General features: G+C 44.8%; 1 protein-coding gene across 1 annotated transcript in view; it reads left to right on the top strand.

The window, feature by feature from the left end:
• The first annotated feature begins 3,841 nt into the window (after window positions 1-3,841).
• efna3a (ephrin-A3a) overlaps window positions 3,842-21,936 on the top strand; it is a 57,679-nt gene continuing 39,584 nt past the window's right edge. Inside the window, exon 1 of the mRNA XM_034545297.1 lies at window positions 3,842-4,019. Coding sequence (XP_034401188.1) covers window positions 3,910-4,019 — 110 coding nt within the window. The 5' untranslated portion in view covers window positions 3,842-3,909. The remainder of the gene's footprint in view (window positions 4,020-21,936) is intronic.

Below are 21,936 nucleotides of genomic sequence, written 5' to 3'. Positions count from 1 at the left end.
TCACAATCACGTTAGCCATTTGCACAGCTGCGCACTTACCCAAGCGAGGCAGGTTAAGCGCCACACTCGAGGGGGCAAACCGATGGCGGCCCACCTGGAGCTTGGGCCAGGACTCTCCTCAGCACCACGCCATTACCAAAAACACTGTTGGCCTTTATTCCATTTAGCTAATGCCTCCATGTGCCTTTCTCCAGCTCTCTCCCCACACCCCTCAGTATCTCATACACGTTAGTATTCTTTAACCTTCTACGCCTCTCCCTTGATTCCTGCACTGTAATTTCTTCCTTTCTCCAGCCCCGATCTATCCGAGCCCCAGGCTCTCTCTATTTCTCTCACACTCTAAAACTTTTTATTTTTGTCCCTTACTCTTTTCATCCATCTCTCACGTTTGTCACCTGGACGGGTGAAATGGATTAAAGGGACTGAGAAATGCCGATTCACACGAAATAGAAGCGGCAGAGAAGGGAGGATGATGTGAGGCTGACAGGTTGCTAACACGATGTGGAGCTTGGGCGGCAGGCTAGAGATGCGTCTTTTACACGCTCGTGCTTTCACACAGACATGTTTATTTGTCTGTCTCTCCAAGTTCAAAGGGCTGTTGTTATTTTTGTCACAGCCACTTTATATTCACGTTTTGACATTTCGCTAGATTAACTGATTAATCAAATGAATTGTTGTTTACTGACACTGCCACTGGACATGAAACTCAATCAAGACAACCTCATTTTAATCCAATAACATTAAAGCTGAGATTAGTCTGAAGTGAGACGTGGGGAGAAGGGGAACCGATGGGTTTAGGAAATTAGAGATCGCACAGATAGAAGCCAGGAGGAAGAATAAAGAAACCCCACTGAGGACGAAAAAGCAGCACATTTTCTCCTGGAGTTTTGCTTACGCCAGGAATGAAGTCAGTTAGGAAATCAATACGAAGTCAACAAGGATATATGAAAGAGTTGAGGCTGATTGATGATAACAAATTATCTGAATAATCAATATGCCCATCGCTGCTGTTCATGAATTAATCACAAACAGAGCCAGGGCCGAGGTAACGAGCCATGGTTACTGTTAGACTTGTGTGCACCGGCGCCTGTTGCAAAGTACAAACCGTGCTGCGGCAGGAGCTGCGGGAGGCAATAAGCATAAACAGTGCATCACATGGTACAAAGAACAACAGGCGTTCAATAACTTATGACACTGGGAAGCCTCATTCAGTCGCATGTTCAAATACACACAAAGCACACCATAAATATGCATGTGTGCCTCTGCCGGTCGAGACGAGGTGCAGAAAACATATTAAATGTGACTCTCTATATTTTCGCCGCACAACAGGAAGCCAGCGATCATCCGATCATGAAGGATTGGAAGAATATGCTCCTCATATGCAGCACTTTCCTCCTGAGTACGAGGCGACAAAAGGATGACACATGTTAGAGTGGATGGAGGCGAGTGATCCACTGGAGCCTCACAGATAGGTGGTGGGACAGAGAGAGGGAGAGTTTGGGAGGAAGAAAAAAAGTGATGGTTCTTGCTCTTTCATCCGCGCCTTTACTCCAGTCGCCACGGCAACATGCCTGGAGGGCACTCGAGAGAGGCGTCATCACTGACAAAAACAACAGAGAGGCAAGGAGTGAGTGAGAGCAAATGAGAGCGACTGTGTGTGTGTGTGTGTGTGTGTGTGTGTGTGTGTGTGTGTGTGTGTGTGTGAATGAGAGCCGAGACAGGAGAAAGTACGGCAGCAGATCCACGGCTGACTCCGGCTACCTCTCCTCCCTCACAGAAGTGTGCATATGACCTTCATATATGACCTTCAGGGACTTGGCTAAGAAGTATAATGAACACTCATTCATCACTGAAGGTCATTCAGATTAATGTTTGGATCGCTCGGCTAAAGTTTCACCAACAGAGTCTACGGCCACGTTTATGGGTGGTATCACTGATATCCCCTCTAAAAAGGACACTATTATGAGATATGAAATTGGCAGAGTTAATCAAACCGAGGCTAATGCTTAATATTTGGAATTAACTGAGCCATTAATACTGCAGGCTGCCGTTAGGCTAGATAGAGTGGTTAAACCACCACAGGCGAAATTAAACAGGTTAATTAAAGTCTCCACATTTTCATGCTCCTTTCCCTCGGTCTGTATTTCACTGTGAGACACACACACATGTACGTGCGCACACAATCACTCACACACATGTACGTGCGCACACAATCACTCACACACATGTACGTGCGCACACAATCACTCACACACATGTACGAGCGCACACAATCACTCACACTGTTGTTACTATACTCGTATAATGACTTTCCACTGACTGTATTCATTTTCTAATATTAATCTGAATCCTAGCTCTAACTTTAACCCCTTAACCCCCGCTGAATACTCGGAAATAATAATTTCTCTAAACTTTCTTTCACTCCAATAACCTTATGAAACAACGCTTTCTTAAAGAAAACCATTCCAATGCCTGCATTAAAAACATGTCGTCGTTTTGCTAATGGGATTCTCCACCGGGCGCTGATGATGGAACGAGTGACACGTGGTGTTTTTATTCTAGTGTCGTCTACGTGACATCTCTGATGTGGCATTTTAAAGCCACATCAGAGGCTTTTCCAGTGGTTTCAATATCTGAACAACTTCAATTAAAATGCCTCAGCAAGTTGAACGACGTAGAGCGATCGCAGAGTCTCGTCCCTGTAATTAGGCCCGCTAGGCCCCATGATGGGCCCTGACCAATCATAGCGTGCCAATCATTTCACGATCTCAAAATTGGGCCATTATCAGGGTTATCGTGTAATCTGATCCCAGCGCTCTCCACCACCATGGAGTTGTTTTTTCCTTTAATTTGTCAAACCTTTCTACATCAAACAGCTTCCTTTTTCTTCCAGTTGTTGACAAAGATGTGAACAGCGTGCTTGTAATTAACTACTCTAAAGATTAAACATGTGATAGTGAGTCAGTTCACAGCTGGTGAGTATTTGAGTCTTTTTAGTTTGTTCCCAGTTTAATCCCAAAGTAAACCCTGAACTTTATAGATTAAAAAAAAACTTTATAGATGTAAAGTATGCTGTATTATTAAAATAATAACATACCACTAAATCTCACCTCAAACAAAACATTAAAATACTGTTTCTAATTATTATGTTAATCTTGAACCTTATGAATCCTAAATGAAGAGGAGACATTTCTCCACACAGTTACTGAAATACAAACAAAGGCACGCACACACACACACACGCACGCGCGCGCGCGCACACACACACGCACTCTCACGCGGGCTGCATGTGTTGAGGGGGCGGGGCCGCAGCAGAGACTGACATGTGAGCGCCTCTCGGCCATCAGAGGGCGGTTTTGTAGCGTTGTGTGCGCAGCGTGTGGCTTCTGCTGCTGCTGCTGCTGGTACTGGTGCTGCTGGTGAGGGTGATGATGATGATGATGATGATGATGAGAGGAGCGCGTGCTACACAATCCGCTACACAATCCTTTCAGCGGAGATGCAGCAGCGGCTTCACAGCTGCGCAAAGAACAATAAACACCGAGCTCAGGTGTCAGCTGTGAACGCACCTCTCCGACGAAAGCCGAACAGAAACCAGGAGAGACTAGAAAGTGCGCAACGGGCACGACAAAGAAGTGCAGACAGATCCACGCGCAGGTGAAGATGCCCACATGGCTCTCGTCGCAATGGGATTTGAGTTGAAGAACACGTAAAGCCCCTCAGAAGTCATCCCGATTCAACTCGTCGTTCAGGCAACCGGGAAACTTGAAAAAAGACGCTTTTTCCCCCTTTTCTTTTCTCCTCTCTCTTTCTCCGCGACGCGCCGGGATGTTGTGAGCGACGCGTCGAGCCGGGACAGAAGGAGCGGGGACGCAGAGCGAAGAGAGGGCACGAGCACCGGAGGGGATTATGGCTCTCGCAACGTTTTCTCTCGGCCTCATCACGCTGGCGCTGACACACTTGCACCCGACGAGAGCCAACGACCGGCACGCGGTGTACTGGAACAGCTCCAACCTCCTGTAAGTGCACGGCTCTTGTGTAGTACTCTTTGTTCACACGCACCTGTGCTGTGCGACTTGTTTACAAGACCGCGGTCCTACCCTCTGGCAGAAAGACAATACTGAGAGAAATTAGTTATTGCCACTGCTTTCAGATGAGATGGGACATCCACCTGATTGCCATCATCTATCTCATTCCATGTTTGTCATCCCCATAAATAATTTCGAGTAACGCATCTCCAGAGGGGAAGGGGGTTGTATCTCTGCATGCAGAGTGATTATATAAATATATGTATACATATTTATCATTTAAAAACATTTGTAATCTCTCAATTAGTCCACCTTCTGCTCCACAACAACACATCTCTCATTAAAAGCCGCAGTCCTCATTTCATTTGACCTGCTTTCACTTCAGTGCTGTCCGTCACCTTTCCTGCAGCACAAATGCATAATTCACACGCGCGGCTCAAACTTCCACACATCTGTATGCGCGCTCGCTGTGGATGAGGGCGCCTTTCATGTCTTCACATGGACATCGGCGCCTGTCCTCGCACTCCTCCCACAGCAGCGAGGTGGCTCACCTCAGGTAAGCTTCCCCAGCCTCTCTTATGTCTCCATACCTGCCAGCTTGCAGTGGGGGCAGAGATCGATGTGGATTCTACTGCCTTTGTCTTCTCATTAGCCACCAGTGAATCCATCTTTCTCACATTCTTTTATCCCCCCCCTCCCCCCCCCCCCCCCCCCCACACACACACCATCTCTATCTGTGTTCCTCCCCTGTCCATTTGTATGCACCTCATATACAGGTCTCTCCTATCGCCTCTCTGTATCTCATACTTGCTTATTTTCTTCACTCTCTTATTTTTCTGCTGCATCTCACCAGCCGGCCTGTCCCCCCCCCCCTGCATCTCATTACCGCACCCCGCACATCTCCTGGTTCCTCATCTGACAGTACACACATACAGTAGATGATTAGAAATTGTATAAGTCGTTTGAATGCACCGGACGTGGGGTGATTAACATATTCAAAGGTTAGAAAACTGCCATAAAACCTAATGGGAACGGTCAAGGTGCTGCTCCCAGCACGGCCACTGCCTCATTAATGCTAATGTGTGAATGGCAGAGTCACATTCTGAACTATTCTACATGTGCAGCTAATCCCGTGATGCGAAAATAGATAGAGGAGTGGCGTATTACTTGCTGTACTTGCATTTAAGCTCCGTCAAAGTGGCCAGGTTTTTGAGTGTCACAATCAGTGTCAGTCCTATCTATCAATTTGAATTAGTCCTTCGCTGTGTGCTCAGTATAAAAATGATTTGCAACAGTACGGATAAGGCGGCTCCGTGTCGTTCATCAGCGTTAGCACATTTTGTGGATTTCACTTGACATTTATGTGTTAAAGTGACAAATATGTGCTCATATTAATGAATTCAGAATACTGTGTGTGTGTGTGAGAGAGAGAGAGAGAGAGAGAGAGAGAGGCAGTGGGGGATGGAGAACGGAGGAGACAAAGTGCAGGTGTGGGTCGACGTGCCTGCGTGTGCAAAACCTCTCCTTTCTCCACAGCGAGATACACAACTCTAAAATAATAATGCAAAAATTGACCCAGTTTGCAGGTAGCCTTCTGTGGCAAGAATACTGAGGGCCGTCAAGATATAAAAGGGCCACTTCTCCAACACTCTGTCCGTATACGTGTGGGGAACCGGCGGAAGGACCTGCAGAACCTTCCCTCATCTCCGGGTTCTAGAGACAAACTCAGGAGGGAGCTGTGGGAAGGAAGGCGGCGACAAAGAGCCAGACACCAGAGGCCCTTTAGGGCCAAACTCTGGTCGGGGCCTTAATGTTTTTCCCTTGAGGGCAGACTTTAGCGCAGATGGTTACGGCACAGCTGCGAGAGATGGCATCGCTCGGAAGCCAAGCTGTCTGTGCCAAAGCCATGAAAATGGCTTTTTATGATAATGCGCAGCTATAAATGTCTTGCTCTGGAGTATTGAAAGTCAAAAGGGGATTGTCACGTCGCCGATACCCAACAACAACGTGCCATTTGATTCTTTGCAGCATTTGATTCTTGCAGTCTGAAGTAAACAACATCCGAGGCTTATTAAAGCTTTTTTCCTTGCCTCGGACAATTTAAGGCGCGATGTCTTGATTATCATAACCCAAAGTAATAGCTCAGAGTGCTTTGATTCCCCCCCCTCCCACACCCCATTAGAAATTGTTGCTCTCAGCTTCCGCTCTCAGCAGTGTGCCTGGCCAACTCGTTACAGATGTCCCCGCTAATGGCTGACTGAGGCAGGGGAAAAACACACACACACACACACATGCACACGCGCGCGCAGCCCAATAAATCATCTCGCATCTGAGGCCATCTGCCAATTAGAGAGGGGAGATGTGGAACATCTTGAGAGCACGCGGGAGCAGCGGTGCACTGCGGTAACCTCGCCTACCCACAGGCAGCGCCCGGTGCTCCCCCCACCTCCTCCCACCAGGTGTTTGGCCTCGCCGGTTAGACGGGCCCGCATCTCCATAATTGGGAACCCCATGTCAGCATGATCAAAACAACTGCGCCGCTCTCCCACTTCTTCCACAAGTCACCCGGTGCGTCCGGCGATGCTTACAACTTAGCAGGACACCAGAGTAAGACGCCTTTGAACGGCCGTGGGATGGAGCAGGGGAGCGAGTGAGTTTGAAAATGTGCCACACATCGCAGCATTGACATTCTCTTGCCTGCAAGATGAAAGTCTTCTTTCCCTGTCTGTGGTTGAGTTACAGATCTGCGTGCTTCATGCGACACATCACCACCCCTGATTTGTAGCTGACACGGTAGACCACATGAAGGTGAAGAAACAATCCAATTCTCTGCACACCCTGACGGGTGCTAGAAAATATATTATCACCTTGATAAATAGCCTCCCTGAGACTTTGAGGTGTAGGGACCCGGTGATCAATGTTGAGTCAAGGTGCCTTCTTACTCAACGGGCTTATTAACCGCCAGGTCGGTCTGCGTGGGCGTGTGCAGACCCAGCTAGAGTTGGAGGTGGTTCCCTGCAGGGCAGATCAGAACCCTGACACCCTACACAAATGGTTTGTGGATATTTAGTTCTAGTTAAGGGAATTGTTACTGAGAAATGAAGACGAGAGCGAGATGAGTGATGATGGAGAGGGAGAGGTGAGAAAATAGATAGAGCGAAAGAGAAGGATGCAAAGTGTGAAGAATGTTACTGCAGGGGAAGAGGTGGGCGTAATGGAGAGATTGGGAGGAGAGCATGCCGGAGAGGTGGAAAGCGGAGCAGCTTTTCGGAAGGAAGAAAGCGAGGGAAAAAAAAGATTGATAAATCTCGAGGGGTGAAAGAGAGCGCGGGTCTTACCGGACGTGGAAGTGAGGTTATTTGGCCGTATGTGTTGCAGCGGCTGTTGTCTGACGAGATAATACCCGCGGGAGTTGATCCGTGCTAATGCGGACACGGGCCGGGTCATTCATGTGGACCGATGCTCTGAGACAATAGGCCCTGCCACGGCCCTGCGCAACACGACGCGGCCGGAGCACACAGGCTTCTGAGGAGACGAGACCATTTGATACCTGATCGCATGTCTCTGCGCCCTCGCTGCGATTTTTGCATAAAAAAATGCTGTTTTATTCACTGCCCTTCAATTGATTCTTTTACATTCATCGTACAGCATTAGGTGGCGTGTATTATTATTAATTTATTTCTGTGGTTGCAGTTGTGTTAAATGAGAATGTGTGAACACCACTGATTGAAAAGTGCAAATGTATCTCTCTTTTTTAATTTTTGTATACGTTTTTGAACTCGCCGCGTCTCTCCATCTGTGATGAAGTATTCCCCTCTCGAATTATTCAAGTTGTTTGTGAACATTTGAATGCTTTATATTCTTGATCAGCCTCAGACATCCAGGAGATTAGTTTGATGAACAGCACTTTTAAATGGATAGTTAACTTGACATTATCACGTCTCAAAGCCGATTGGTCTGCTAAGCGGCGTGCTGGCCATTTTTAGCTCATAGGAGTCTGTATGAGTCACATAAATGGATGGCGAAACACTGAAAGGATGGTTAATGGTTTGTATGGATCCAAAGGTGGGTGAGCGGATCAATACATTTATATGGTATGGAGAGGTGAGTGGACCCCGGCCAAACAAAAACACTGCACAGTGGCTTTTTGAGCAGCAATCAATACGAGTGCATCAGGTGATCAATGTCCAAATGTATTTTTAATTGGATTTCGCGGTGTGACAGTGAATTTCCATGAAGTATTCTCATGGAGCTCAGGAAGCTGATATAAAGTATTGCCTTGGAGCAGCATGCTTGAGAATTGATTATCACGGGCTTGTCAGTCAGTGCTCCGGGGTCCACGCTCCATGGAGGCCCTATCTGTGTCTACGCTGAGCAAGGTCTTGGTACAGTGGAGCACTTCAGAGAAGACCAAGAGGAAGACGTCTCTTAGATTTAAACAAACTGTAAGTTATTTTTCCACAAGCTTTCATCCTGGTGTATACATTTAGAATTTGCCTGCTTTGCAGATTCAAAGGTGAGGTGAGAACATCGGTACCCATGCTCAGTGTAGTCAAATGAGTGTTTTCCAAGAGCAACAGCCGTTTGAATGCGCATCAATACCTCTGATATATATATATATATATATATATATATATATATATATATATATATATATATATATATATATTTCTTCCAGATGTCTCACAGCTCACTTAACACTTATAAGCAAGCTAAGTAAGACCAAACAGTGCATCCCTGGTGTGTTGTTCATATTTGAGGTGCATTGTTAAGAAATGTCTACACCCACATAGTCAGACTTAATAATTAGAATAATTTAAAAGACAAAAGGAAAGAGCACAGAGGTATTGATGTACATTCAAAGGGCTGTTGCTCTTGGAAAACACTAATTTGACTCTAAAGTGAGCATGGGTTGAATTAAAATGTGGGCGGGGATTCAGATAAAACCTCAGGAGGAAACACTTAATCAACCTGGATTTTAATCGATGTGAACCGAAGGGAAATAATGAAAACTTCTGTCACAATAAAATCACCAATCTTTCTTTATCTTCTGGGGTCCCAGTGGATTTCAACCAGTGTTCCAGGGACCCACAGGGGCCCTTCAGGGTGTTTGAGGAGGTCCCCAGAAAAATGGGGAATTGTATATTTTCACTTTAAGTTCACTATAGAAGTGATTCCAATGTGAGTAAGAATCAAAAGAGTGACTAATCTGATCATAGGTGTTACTTAACTATATGTTATCTCCTCAATAGTTGACCAGTAAATAATTATTGTCTGAATTATTTCTAACAAATGAATTCTTCAGCCAAACATCGATAGTGATTCAACTGAACATCTTACTTGTGTTACGCTCCATTGCGATAACTTTAATTCCAGTGTGGCAATTTTTCGTTACAGGAGTCTGACAGGTCTGTTTATGTCATCCGGGTTGTGGGATGGGGGAAGTTAACGCCACGTTGGCATGTCATGGGGGACGTTTTAGGGCAATACTGCGAGGCTGTCGTTGTGATCGTAGAAACTCAACTGGTTATTTACGCCGGCTGGCCCGAAGGTACTAGCTTGCGTATTGTGGAGAAGAGTCTAACTAAAGCTACCCCAGGTGTAGCAGGTGCCATTTTATTTTGAGGAGTCCGAAGGAAAACATAGTTAGGCCCTTCATACGCCATCAAAAGCAATTAGCATTCCTTAACTGGCAGTGGGAACCCACAGGAGATAGTCCCGATCCCAGCCACGTAGAACCAATTTCAGACTCAATGATTTGAATGCAAATGCTTTCCACAAAAAAAGGCTTTCCAACTTAGAATGGGAGCTCCACAGTACATTACACTGGGAGTCTTCACTGCAGAGCCCGTTACCCACTGGGAAATTACATTGCCACTATGATGGAAATGGCTGCCATGTCGGAAAAAGATCAAAGCTGTTGATGGGTGGATGGTCACTGGCTGGAGTTTGATTATTTGAGAAATTGGCCTTGTTACGCTACATGGCCTGGAAAATGATATGGCAGCCACAGCAGTCGGTCAAAATAATTTGTTTTGTTATTGAAGCAGAAGGCCTCTTCGGAGGTATGGCAATTGAGGGGATATTTTGCACCGACCAGCACCCTCCGAGTTATCAGTGTCCCTTCATAAAAAAGGCACAGGTTGGTGCTCTGTCATATCTGGTTCTCTGTTCATTCCCTTCAGGTCTCGAGCCATGACAGGTCTTCCCTCTAATGCTCTCGGGTGCTTAACAACAGCGGTGTTACGAGAAGTGGAATCTGTTCTCACAGCTTTGTGGATGATACGGCTCCAGTTTTCCTTTCATGCGAGGGCAATTTGGAATACGGGCAGCGTAATAATTAGGTATTCTGTTATAATTGAGATTTTTCTTTTTGAGGATATAATTATATGAAGGTCTGAGACCCTTTGGCAGGCGTCGTCCCTGTAATGAGAATATTTGAAGTAAATTGAAATCGCTCTCTAGTGCTCTGTGCATCTTGAATGACTACAGGTCATTTGACCCTTCAGCAGCGGCAGCAGCAGCTGCCACCTCCAGTGACTTAATATATCCCTCTTATATTGTTAGAGGCAACATTAAAATCTTCAAGCGAAACTGTTCTATTACAAATATGAGAGCAAAGTCTTTGGAGCTTGAAAGTGTGATGTAAGTCTTGGATGGGACTCTGTGCCGACTGACAGCCAAATGAAACTGCTGTTATCTTCCTGGCAAATCTTGTGATGGAGCTAGAGGGCTGATACATTTTTACATTTGCAGATATTTAAATACTCCTTCCTGGTGCTGTAACTGCACAGAGCATAGAGAGCATGCACCTGTTGTTGTAAACTATACACAGTATTAACTGTCCACACAAGCCATTGTGCAGTGTTTGAGCCAGGATCACCTGTGAAGGGGTCAAATGGGCCCATTACTCGTGTGTTTTCTAAGGACGACAATAAACAATAATGTGAAAGCAGAAACAGTGCTTCAAAATATTTTGAAATGACATATTACGTAAGACATTTTACTCATTTCTTTCCTCGATTACACTGAAGAAATAAACACATTTATAAAATCATATGGAGGGAAAATAATCATCAAGGAAATCAGACCAATAGCTCATGTTCATTGATTATAACTACATTCCTTGAAATTAAAGTAGTACTTTTATTTGACTTGAATAAATGGGCACACATACCCGATCGAGCTGTTAGTCAGTTCATCATTAGTCGGTTCATCCTTACTGATGATTAAATGTTAATTTGCTGTTACATTTTTGGGTTTCCTAGCTACTTTTTGCCACCGAGCTAACTTTTTGAATATGAAAACAAGACAGTAAATAGTGGCAACACTGGCAGGGAAGCATGTAGTGAACAGGTTCATTGTACAGTTTGCTTTGACTCTGGCCTTTAATTTATTGGGGACATTTGGGTGAAGGACAGTCATAGCGTCGGGACATTTTGTGTTTTAAAGGTGGCCATTGTGGCAATGGCACGCTCAAACTCTGAATACTGAATACAAAGTCAGAGGATCAGAGTACAGCTCAGTCAGTGGCGCCACACTTCTTTCTTTCTGTCCCTGTTTCCATATCTTCACCTCATCATTGAATCAGGTCTCGTGTTGGCCTGCATCAAAACTCTATTTGGAATTCATTTGCCGCCTTGATGTGTAAATTCACTTATGGTTAATACATGAGCTATATGGCACATGCATAATCATGTCTCTCTACACACACACGTGCATTGTTCCTATTCTTTCCTTCCTGGTGTTCTCACCCATTGATTTAAATGGACAATACGTGACTCATCTCGCACAACTGCCATCCTCCATCAATTGGGAGGTTTCCGTTCCCCTGCCTCCTGTCTCTCTGGAGCGGTGGGTAGTGTTGGAAAGAGAAACAGCCCACCAGGCAGTCTGTTATTTGCATTTGTTACAGCAGAGGGGGGTTATTTGAGGAGGGGTGGTGCCCTGCTCGTTATCACCACATTTTGAATGCTCCACTATTAATGACCAGATGATAGAGGAAGTGTATAGCAGGGCCAGTCGTCCTGTTCACCATATTCCCTCGTGCAAATTCTCCTCTGGCTGTGTACCAATCTGCTCTGTTTGTTACGGTATTTGTTTGGTTGCCTCAGCTGCTCTTCGTTTGCTGTGGGCTACGTACATCTGTGAGAGATGGTCCAATGGACTTAATAGCCACATTTCTAACAGAACATCCTCGTGTTTAGGCTTACAGTATGTGTCAGAAAACTGCTTACATCGTGATTTTTTTTCTCTCTCTCTGATGGTAGCAACCTGTGTAATGCTGCGTGGGGACTGTGTCTAGACCAGCGTATAGTTTGTAAAACTAGCAGACACACAGAAACCAGTCCAGATCCTCTCCATGCTGTGTGTGGGTGTATAGAATATGAATGTCCTGCTGAGCGCTCTCACTCTCTCTCTCTCTGTGTGTGTGTGTGTGTGTGTGTGTGTGTGCGTGTGTGTGTGTGTGTGTGTGTGTGTGGAAGTGGAATGATGCGTCCGGTTGTCTCGGCCCCTCTCGGCCTTTCTCCGTCTCTTTGGGCCGGTCCCTTCCCTTAACGCCTGCATTCCCTCTCCGTTCGCCGTGTTTGCCTCGCAGGGCAGCGGCCCTCTCCGTCTTCCTGCCGAGTCGTTTGAGGTGTTCCTGCTCAGCCTTCTGTTCACCTTGTGTGGAGTCGAAGGGAAGTCCCCGAAGGCCGCTGCGATCAACCGCATTGCCGTTCGTGGGAGGAGAGTGGGCACGACTGGCCATTTACCTCCCTTTAATCTATTGCTCTGCTGCCATTGAGAGAGTGAATCACACATACATTGTATCATAATTTAGAAATCCCTTTTGCTCACTGTGCATGCACTTGTCCTTCTAGTACAGTGGAGGTGCACACGAGAGAGGCTGCGTTTCAGCCTGGCATAAAGTGTACATACAGTAGGAGATAGATGTTTATGATACATATATTTGCTTTTGCAGCACTTAAAGGGATTCTGTGCCACTTCCCAGGAGGAAAAAGTTATGACAAAAAATAACCAAGAGGAAGAACGTAAGGTTGGGGGAGGGAAGTGTAAAAAAAAATCTAATAAAAAAACAGGAGCTGGGGGGGCGGGGGGGAGACATAAGGCAGTGCGGAGATGTAAAGGCAGAGAGTGGAGTGGAAGTGGGGATAAGGGAGGAGGAGCAGGAAGGGGGGTGTTCGTATATAGAGGAGAGGAAGAGCCTGTATGGAGAATATTAATGGTGTGTCAAGTAGTGGAGTATCTTTAAAGACCTCAACCTTTTCTTCTGGTGCTCATGCGTATTGTATCAGAACAAGCAGCTTGGAGGCACTGCTGTAAAACCAGGAAAGAGCGCAGGATATGGCACCGACTCAATGGCAGAATTTCCCCCTCTCGCATTCATTAAACCGACAATATCACATTTGGTGTATTGTTTTTTTCACCCCTTTGTCGAGCATTAGGAGCATGTGTTTGGATCAATAAAACATGTTCATTAGAGATTTAGCAAACATTTACTCTAATATATGTATCTACTGTACCTATGCATCCGCTCGCTTCTCTGTCTTCCTCATTCACACTGCATCTCTTCCTTTCTGTATTATATGCACATACTCGAACACATTTGCCAATTTTACAGTTGCAGCTGTGTCAGGACTCTGAAATCCCTCCCAACCCCTGTCAAGGCGGATCTACTGCGAGAAAGAACCGCAAGTGTGTGTGTGTGTGTGTATGTGTGTGTGTGTGTGTGTGTGTGTGTGTGTGTGAGAGAGACGAAAGGAATCAAGAGTAAGTAAAGAGTGAGATTGAAAGGAATGCACATGATGCAAGGAAGAATCATGACCGGCCTGCGAGGAAGTCAGTGTCCCAGGTGACAGTCGGTGACAGGGCCAGGAACAGGCCTCTCAGAGAGGCAGGGAGCAAGAGGGTATTCCTTTTTAATAGAGAAATGACAGAGATGCAAAAGGCATACACACAGTATCGTGGCAGGGAGAGTAACAGCTGTGCACGTTGTTAAGAGTTAAATGATGTAGTGGTGGGAGAATAACATATACAGCCTGAGGTCGTTGTTTATGATGTGTAAAGCAAGTGTGACACACGGAGACGGCAAAAGATGGATTCCTCCCGTGGAAATTGGTTTAATACCAGGAGGTTTATTCCCTCCGAGCCCCGACTGATGTTAAAAACATTGTTGGTCAAATAATCAAATTCACATCTCTGGCGGTTACTTTTTCATTTGATCCAGAGTAATGTAAATTGTAACATCAAAGCCCTCTAGTTCTCGTCTCTGTCAACATAAATCCTGTCTGAGGAAAGTTTACTCGCAGCATTGTCTCGAATGCCATATATCTCCAACAGCTTCTGACTTGGCATTTGCAATTCATAAACCAGGTTGTAATCCCTAATTAGCAGGCTTTAATTTCCCTAACGGGAATTAACTTTTGGTCAAATTAGAGGTTCCATTAAGTTTTGATTCTAACCTCCAGCGCCCGCCTTCCAGGGCTAAATTAGTGCCAGGGAAACCATATCTCCAGCTAATGTGCATTGCCAGGAAGATAACAGCAGTTTCAAAAATGCCAGGGACATTAGCATTCCTGCATCGTGCTGTGTGCGCGAGGTCTCACTTTTGAAATCTATAAAGAAAAAAAAATGCTGTTCGTCAGCAAAAACCCGGATCCCCCTTCCCCCCCCATTGACTCCTGTTCATTAGACAGTTCATCAGCAATCTATCATGATATGTATTATTTATGAGCAATTCCTTCTAAACACGCAGCACGGGTTTCTTTAGTTATTTAGTTATATTTTCAAACTAGTGCCAGCCCTATTGTGTGTATATATGAGGAGGGAGAGAGCACTGGAAGCTTCAGAAAATTATGCTTTTCTGCTTAATGAGGACACGTTCCCTTCCCTTCCACCCCCCACCCCCCCACGTCTGATGCTCTGCCAGACCCTGCTCACTGCCTTGTATGCAAATACCTATTTTTCAATCAACCTTGTGGTTCATTCTGAGGCGTTCGATATCGGTCTGGCCTTCTGCAAGGTAATTTACCCAGAATTCTTTTGACCTCCAAGGTCACCTGGTGGAATGACACCTTTAATCACTAACCTCGAGTCACTGTTCACGGCCTCCGAAGAGATGGACGAGGTCACTGAAAGTAAACGGGCCGTGAGGTTGTTTTTAGAGAAGGTACTGATGGGGTGTGATCGCTCTGACTGGGTGTTAGCCCCACTGAATGCTGGGTAATATTGAAACATTGGGTGCCAGAGTCCGGGGCTTACTGAATAGGTTATTCTGCATTATAATAACATAAGCCCTGACCTGAAGTTGTTGTTGATTGACTCTCCAGCTTTTCTTCAGAGGCGGGAGAAACTCACCCAGGTGTCATAGAAACGACCTCCGGTCGCTTACAAATAAGTAAGAGCACATATTGTGATATTGGAAACAAGATACTGCCCAGATTGGCAGCAGCTCTAATGAGGCAATTAAAAGTGAGCAGAACTTTGTTTTGTCAACATTAACTGTAATGTTGTCTTGACTCTTGCATTGCATTCTTATTGCATCATTAAATTCAAACCTTGATGCACAGTAAACGCACAAGCTGCTTATTTTGCTCTTTAAAATAAAAAAGAACTGTAAGCTAAACTAAATGTATTTGTTTAAAATGTTTTCACCTGGACTTTTATATAGATCTTTCTTGTTGACAGCATAAACATTCTAAATGGACCCGTTTGTATTTCCTGTTGCAAAGTGTGTCAATGCAGTAGCTGACAGGAAGTCAACTTGGACCGAAGCTGTTGCCCCTATAGCTACACAATGGCGGACAAAACATCTGTTACTATCATTTTTTACCCACATTTTTTAAAAATAAAATAAAACTGCCTGATAAAAAAAAAACTTAATGACTTCAAGTTAATAATTGGTACTGGTTGTTACACGTGCAAGACATCTTCAAAAGGATTCCCAATCCTTTTATTTAGACATGCGTATGTGTGTGTGTGTGTGTGTGTGTGTGTGTGTGTGTGTGTGTGTGTGTGTGTGTGTGTGTGTGTATAGATAGATAGATAGTCATTATTTGCCTTATCATTTAAGTAATTAAGTCCATATTTGACCATTCCCTATCTCATGATTAATGCCCGATACCAGCTCTCAGTGCCAATGCAGGAAGTAGTGCCTTCTACGTGGAGGTGGTGGGTGGCAGAAGGCCAGAGTTTGAGTCCCGTCACAACAGACATGCAATGATTGGTAATGTAATAACTCATTTTATTAATGGTGGGTGTATTGTAGTATACTTCTAACAATATCCTAACCATAGTTTAGTTGCCATGAGCATAATCTTTACCATCGACTATCATCATTTGCAGATGTTGTAGAAGTGATATGATTAAAATATCTGGTTTTAGTGCCTGAAAGATTGACACTCCACCTTCTTTCAACACTTGCTGTCAAGGTGCCCCTGAGCAACGCAATAAACGCTGTTTAATGGCCAGTGGTACAGGACTGGTTTTACTGTGTGTGTAACCCTCCACCCCTGTGACTGTAAAAATGAGATTGTGGTCTGCGTAAACAAAAGTGGTATGACCCAGCAGGGTGTGTGTGTGTGTGTGTGTGTGTGTGTGTGTGTGTGTGTGTGTGTGTGTGTGTATGTATATTTAGATATATTTATGACACAGTGGTTTCAGATCGGTACTCGGTAGCGGCAGAGATATGATATGATTCAGACATTTTGTATGATATGATTCAGATATTGGAATCAGTATAGCTGAGTAGTTTGCACAAAGACTGATGCTGAATCTCAGTAGTCACCTCACCTCACACTTTCACTCACAAACTAAAATGCCAGGTCTCCTGCTTTCCTTCCCTAAGCCCCTCGATATGCACCCAGATACGCTGTAAATCCACCAGAAGATTCTTTGCATCCTCTGTGCGAGCCAACCCACGCGGTATGGATCGACTACTCGGAAGATTCATACCCGGGGAGTAATTGTAAAATTGTACTGAGTATTGAGAAATTATGCAAATAGCCTTGTTCCCGACTTTCCTCAAGATGCACGTAGAATAATCATGACAAACTGATTAAATTGTTGATTGGGAGAAGAGTTTTTCGCTGCTCTTGAGTTATTAGTGATGTGCTTTTATAAAACAGCTCATCAACAGAAAAAGTCATTGTACGACCTGAATAATATAATGTCTCACTAATCAAAGAAGAAGGAGCGACGTGCACACACAGGCACAGGCGCGTAAGCCGGTAACTCTGATTCCTCGGCGTAAAGCCCTGCAGGTGTGGTCCACTCCTCCTGCGCTGGCTATTAGCACAGCCTATCATTGGTATTCATTTCCCGCTCCTAATTCCCCCACAGTATTTTTTTTCCCCTCTCACTTGACAGAGGACCGCGGGTTAAACGCCGGGGGGAGCGCTCCATCACGACTAGATCTGATCCAATTAAATACAGATTTAATCAGCCCCGCAGTCGGCGAGTGAATACGCAATGTGATCAGGCCGGTGGTAACGGGAGGCCCAGCAGCGTGGGAGCCGGATTCCATCTGCGGGATGGAGGATTGGCTTAGCGGGGGAGGAGACACCTCGATCCAATCTGCCCTGTCGATTGAGCGCATCCGCGTATCTGCAGACAGGCGAGTGTGGAAAGCTGGTCCTCACTTCTCTGCAGTGCCCACAAGCCTTTGCTCCGCTGACCCTTTAACCCGCTGATTTAGAGTTGCGAGATGCTGAGCAGGCGAGGCGACAGAGGCCCCCGTGGAGGTTCTGCAAGATGTCCTGTTGATGCAAACACTCAATTAATGAATGATTTAGGGACTGGGTTGTATCTGTGTTAGGTGGGAGCGACCTGGAGGATGTTAATCTTTGGTTTACTGGCAGAGAAGTGGTGCCCGTCTACCAGAGGCTGCAGAGAAATACCCCCCCCCCCCTGCCAGAAAAGGAAGATTTTCCCTCCTTCCTCCCAAATGGCTGCAGCTGCTGATTGTTGAAACCTTTTCCTCTGCGGAGGAAGCAGTCCTGTGATATGAAGTACAGCTCCCCAGTGCCCCATCAAAGTCCACTGTAACTGCTGTGTCACCTTCAGAGTTCCAAGGGAGGATTGTAGATGTGGAGCTGCTGCAACGCCTGCTAATGAGAAGTCATTGGGAAATGGGTTGCTTTTTAACATAGCCCCATGTCCAGGTTCATTTCCGTTACAACCCGAGACTTAATTACAACTTGGTGTATGGTGGCGGGTGCAAAGTCTGTGGCTAGATATAGTGGAAAAGAGGGATTTTCAGTCACTCAACTGTGTCGCTGTAAATAAGTAATGCCTGCCTCAGTTAAGCTGGTCCCACACAATGCAAGCACAAAGCACCGTGGCATGAAGTGCACTGTTTAGTGTCTGAACCGAATCCAACCTGACAAGTAGATCCGTGTGACTGGCGAATCTAACAAGCATGCCATTCATGTATGTTAATGCCAACGAGCTCATGTTTACAGCGATGAATTAAGTGCCATCAGATCGTAGCCTCGCATCCTGAGGGCCATTGGCATTCAAAGCACTTCTGCAACCTTTATTGAAAAACCCACAGACAAATTTTTTTGTTGTTGCATTATTCAGAAAAGCTTATCTCAGTCTATTGTGTGGAGGAACACAAAAAAACCCCTGCAATTAATACAGCAATGACTTGAGGAGATCTCATAGTGCCTCCCAATGAAAGGTCTAAAGAGGTGTATTTGTTAATTACACCGTGAAATTATTCAGATTTTTGGTGGAAGCATTCCCGCCACATCCAGCCCCGGGGATGGGCATCTCTCGCTCCTCTGCCACCTCAGATCAGCAGTCTTTGATTGCCTCCTGTGTTTGGAGGAAGACCCGCCTCACTTGTCATTTGCAGGTGTAAATGAGTTAAGGAGAGAAAGGTTACTTTCGGCCCCACAAGACCGCGCAGTCCTTCAGAGTGGTCCTTTCTCACCCCTGGCGGAGTCTGATATCTCAAACAGAGCTGTGTTTGAAGTGCTTGGTTGGCTGCCTGCGAGAGCCGCGGTGCTTGTTCAACTCCGGCAGCCCCTCTGTAAGTTCCCTTCCTTTTCGTATTTGCATACCGAACAAACAGGAAATTGTGTTCATTTGTATGCAAATGTGTTTGTCCCCAAGGCTGGGATTTTGAATTAAAAGTTTTACCGTCCCATTAATTCCAAATTACACACAGGCACTGATATGGGCTCCTCTGCCCTGGCAGGGGGGCATCCCATCCTGCCATCCAAACGCATCTCCGTCAGTTTGGGCTGTTTAGTTTGCCATCTGCGATAAGGAGTCGGAGTTTGGATTTAATCTGGTCCACTGATTTGCAGATTGATCGTTTGCGCCACGTTGCAATCTCCACTTAATTATCCCACGGAAATATGCAGAGATTTGGATGTGATTGATATTGGAGGATACTACGAGAGAGCGAGGAGGCCTTGGAGTGGTTGACTGACGGGTTGTGAGCAACATGGTGAATGAGGGGGAGTGGTGAAGGCCGTCCACTGTGCTGATGCAGCACACCTCATCAGCCCTGCTCATTAAAATACATGTACAACCTTATGAAAAATGCATGACCCCATCAATGACGTGTTGGATGTATGGCCTGATGCTGACAGTCAAGGTAATATGAAAAATCAGCAGCTACACACAAGCTTCTGGGAAGGGACTTTGCATAAAGGGCCTTGTCAGTGTTGCAGATCAAGCACTAACATTGTTTTAATACAGCTATAAATCCTGGTTGTCATATTGAGTATACGATAGATAGAATTCTGCCTTTTTCTGTGTGTTTGTTTTGAAAGAATAAAAATAAAAAAGGTTGCCGTTCAATCTGTATGGTTTTTGCAATTTGAATCTATGCAACGGCAGCCGATGCAGCCGATGCAGCTATGGGAGAAAGCTGATGTATCGATGGATGTTCCGAACTAAAGCCCGCCCTCTCCAGCCTCACTGTTTTCACCAATGCCAAAAAGCCAGCATTGCAACATCCAGAAACACCATATCTAAGAAGTGATAATGGGCATTTCATTGGGCTGTTCTTACAGTATAAATGGTAGTGTTCATATTTCAATATTTGTACTTTTGCGCTTCCTTTTGTGCTTCTTCACCAGGGCAAATTTTCATGAATACAAATCAAACCTGGATTTCACACAGGTGTTGCAGCTGCTGGATGAAAATCACCATCTATGAATGTGTAAAAATGATTATATTTACACACACACACACACACACACGAACACACACACACACACACACAGCACTGTTCACTGATTAATAATGCATTGAGCACATCTTGTACACATGCAGAGTTTTGGCAGACATCTGATGTCTCTGTGTGATGAGCCAAGGGGGACACATCACATTTCTGACGCTCCAGTCAGAGAGTGATGGTGGCAGTGTGTGGATGCCAGGTTTGCTAATGAAAGGGGGGATTTTGGCTGTGTTGTTCCAATGACTTTAAAAATGCCTAATGTTCTTTGGAGGTGGTACAGAACCTATCCTGGAAGGAGCTGCCGCTAAAAGAATGAGTCTGACAAAGAGCCAGACTTACAATCAGTAGCTCAAAGGGGAATTAAACTGTTTGCTACAAACACTTCAACTAATCAAATGTTATGGCTTAGTGGTCTTAAGAAACATTACTAGATTGGAAAACATTTATTTAAGGATTTTTATCGGACTTTCATCTATTCCTTAAATGTGCTTTATTGCTTTTGTTTTGTTGGAGGTTGCAGAACGTAGACAATGTTTAACATTTAAGTAAAAAATCAAGAGAAAAGAGATACAGAAATAAATCGTTTATTGAATGAAACACAGTTGACTTTCATCTTTCATTCCGCGTATAACAACCTCTAATCTCGAATGCTGCTAATTCAAAATATAAGTTTTGTGGCAATACTTTATCTCAATCAGGAAACAATAGTAAGAACCTCTATTCAAAGAAATTGGTTTGCACACTCTTTTTTTGTATTTGTTACTAGGAAAATCAATGTGAGATTCATCAACAGATGGAATCACAGTTGCTTTTGCTCCTGAACGAAAATCCTTTTTCAACACTCGGAGAAAACGCCAGGTAGGTTTCAGATTTCATTAGCAGAACTGGCAACCGCACTCTCCCACCGCTCAGCTCGCCTCACATCACTCTGACTGCAAAAAGGATGTAAAATCCTTTGCCGTTGTCATGTCAGACGCCGTCCTTAAAGCTGTATGTGTAAAATAAATGTATATTTAATTAGAAACTGCATTAAGTTGCTGCTTTCTCTATATAAAAATATTCATTTATTTTTCATATGACTGAAAATGCAGATTGGGTTTTGGGTTTACAACTTTACAGCCAACAGAAGTTGCAGAACAAAAGGTTGTGAGAAGTTCGTGGATGGATATACGAGTCCATGTCCTGGTTGCGGTTCATTTTTGTAACAGCTGCTGGTCTGGAATAGATATGCAGCGCATTTGCATTCAGGTAATTGGAGCAAATATTGAACGTAGATGTGATTGCTAAGTCATGTTTCACCTTGCACCACCTTTTTTGGACTTTTTCAGAGGGCCCGCTGCCTTTGTACCGCGTGTAACAGAACGTATTGCTTTGTAATGAGAGCTGTTGATACGTTTCTGCACCAATGCCACTGAGATAAATCAAAGTGTTTATTGTACTTAGTGGACAAGGTGAATCCGAGAGTGTGAGAGGGAAAAGTAGAGAAAACCGTGTGTCAGGATGAGCTTCCAGGCTACGGACCAAACACGCAAGACATCGGTGTAGAAGATGTGATTTATTACATTTTTATGGAAAGGCAAACTATTTCTAATATAGAATATAATATATAATACATTTCCAGTATCCCTGGTGTTGGCACACATTTAAGCAAATGCATCCATAGAATGAAAAAGCCACTTTAATAAATCGCAAGACAGAGCAAGTGAC

This window comes from Cyclopterus lumpus, chromosome 11 (assembly GCF_009769545.1).
Source record: "Cyclopterus lumpus isolate fCycLum1 chromosome 11, fCycLum1.pri, whole genome shotgun sequence".
Taxonomy (NCBI): domain Eukaryota; kingdom Metazoa; phylum Chordata; class Actinopteri; order Perciformes; family Cyclopteridae; genus Cyclopterus; species Cyclopterus lumpus.
This window is presented reverse-complemented; position numbering and strand designations above follow the sequence as displayed.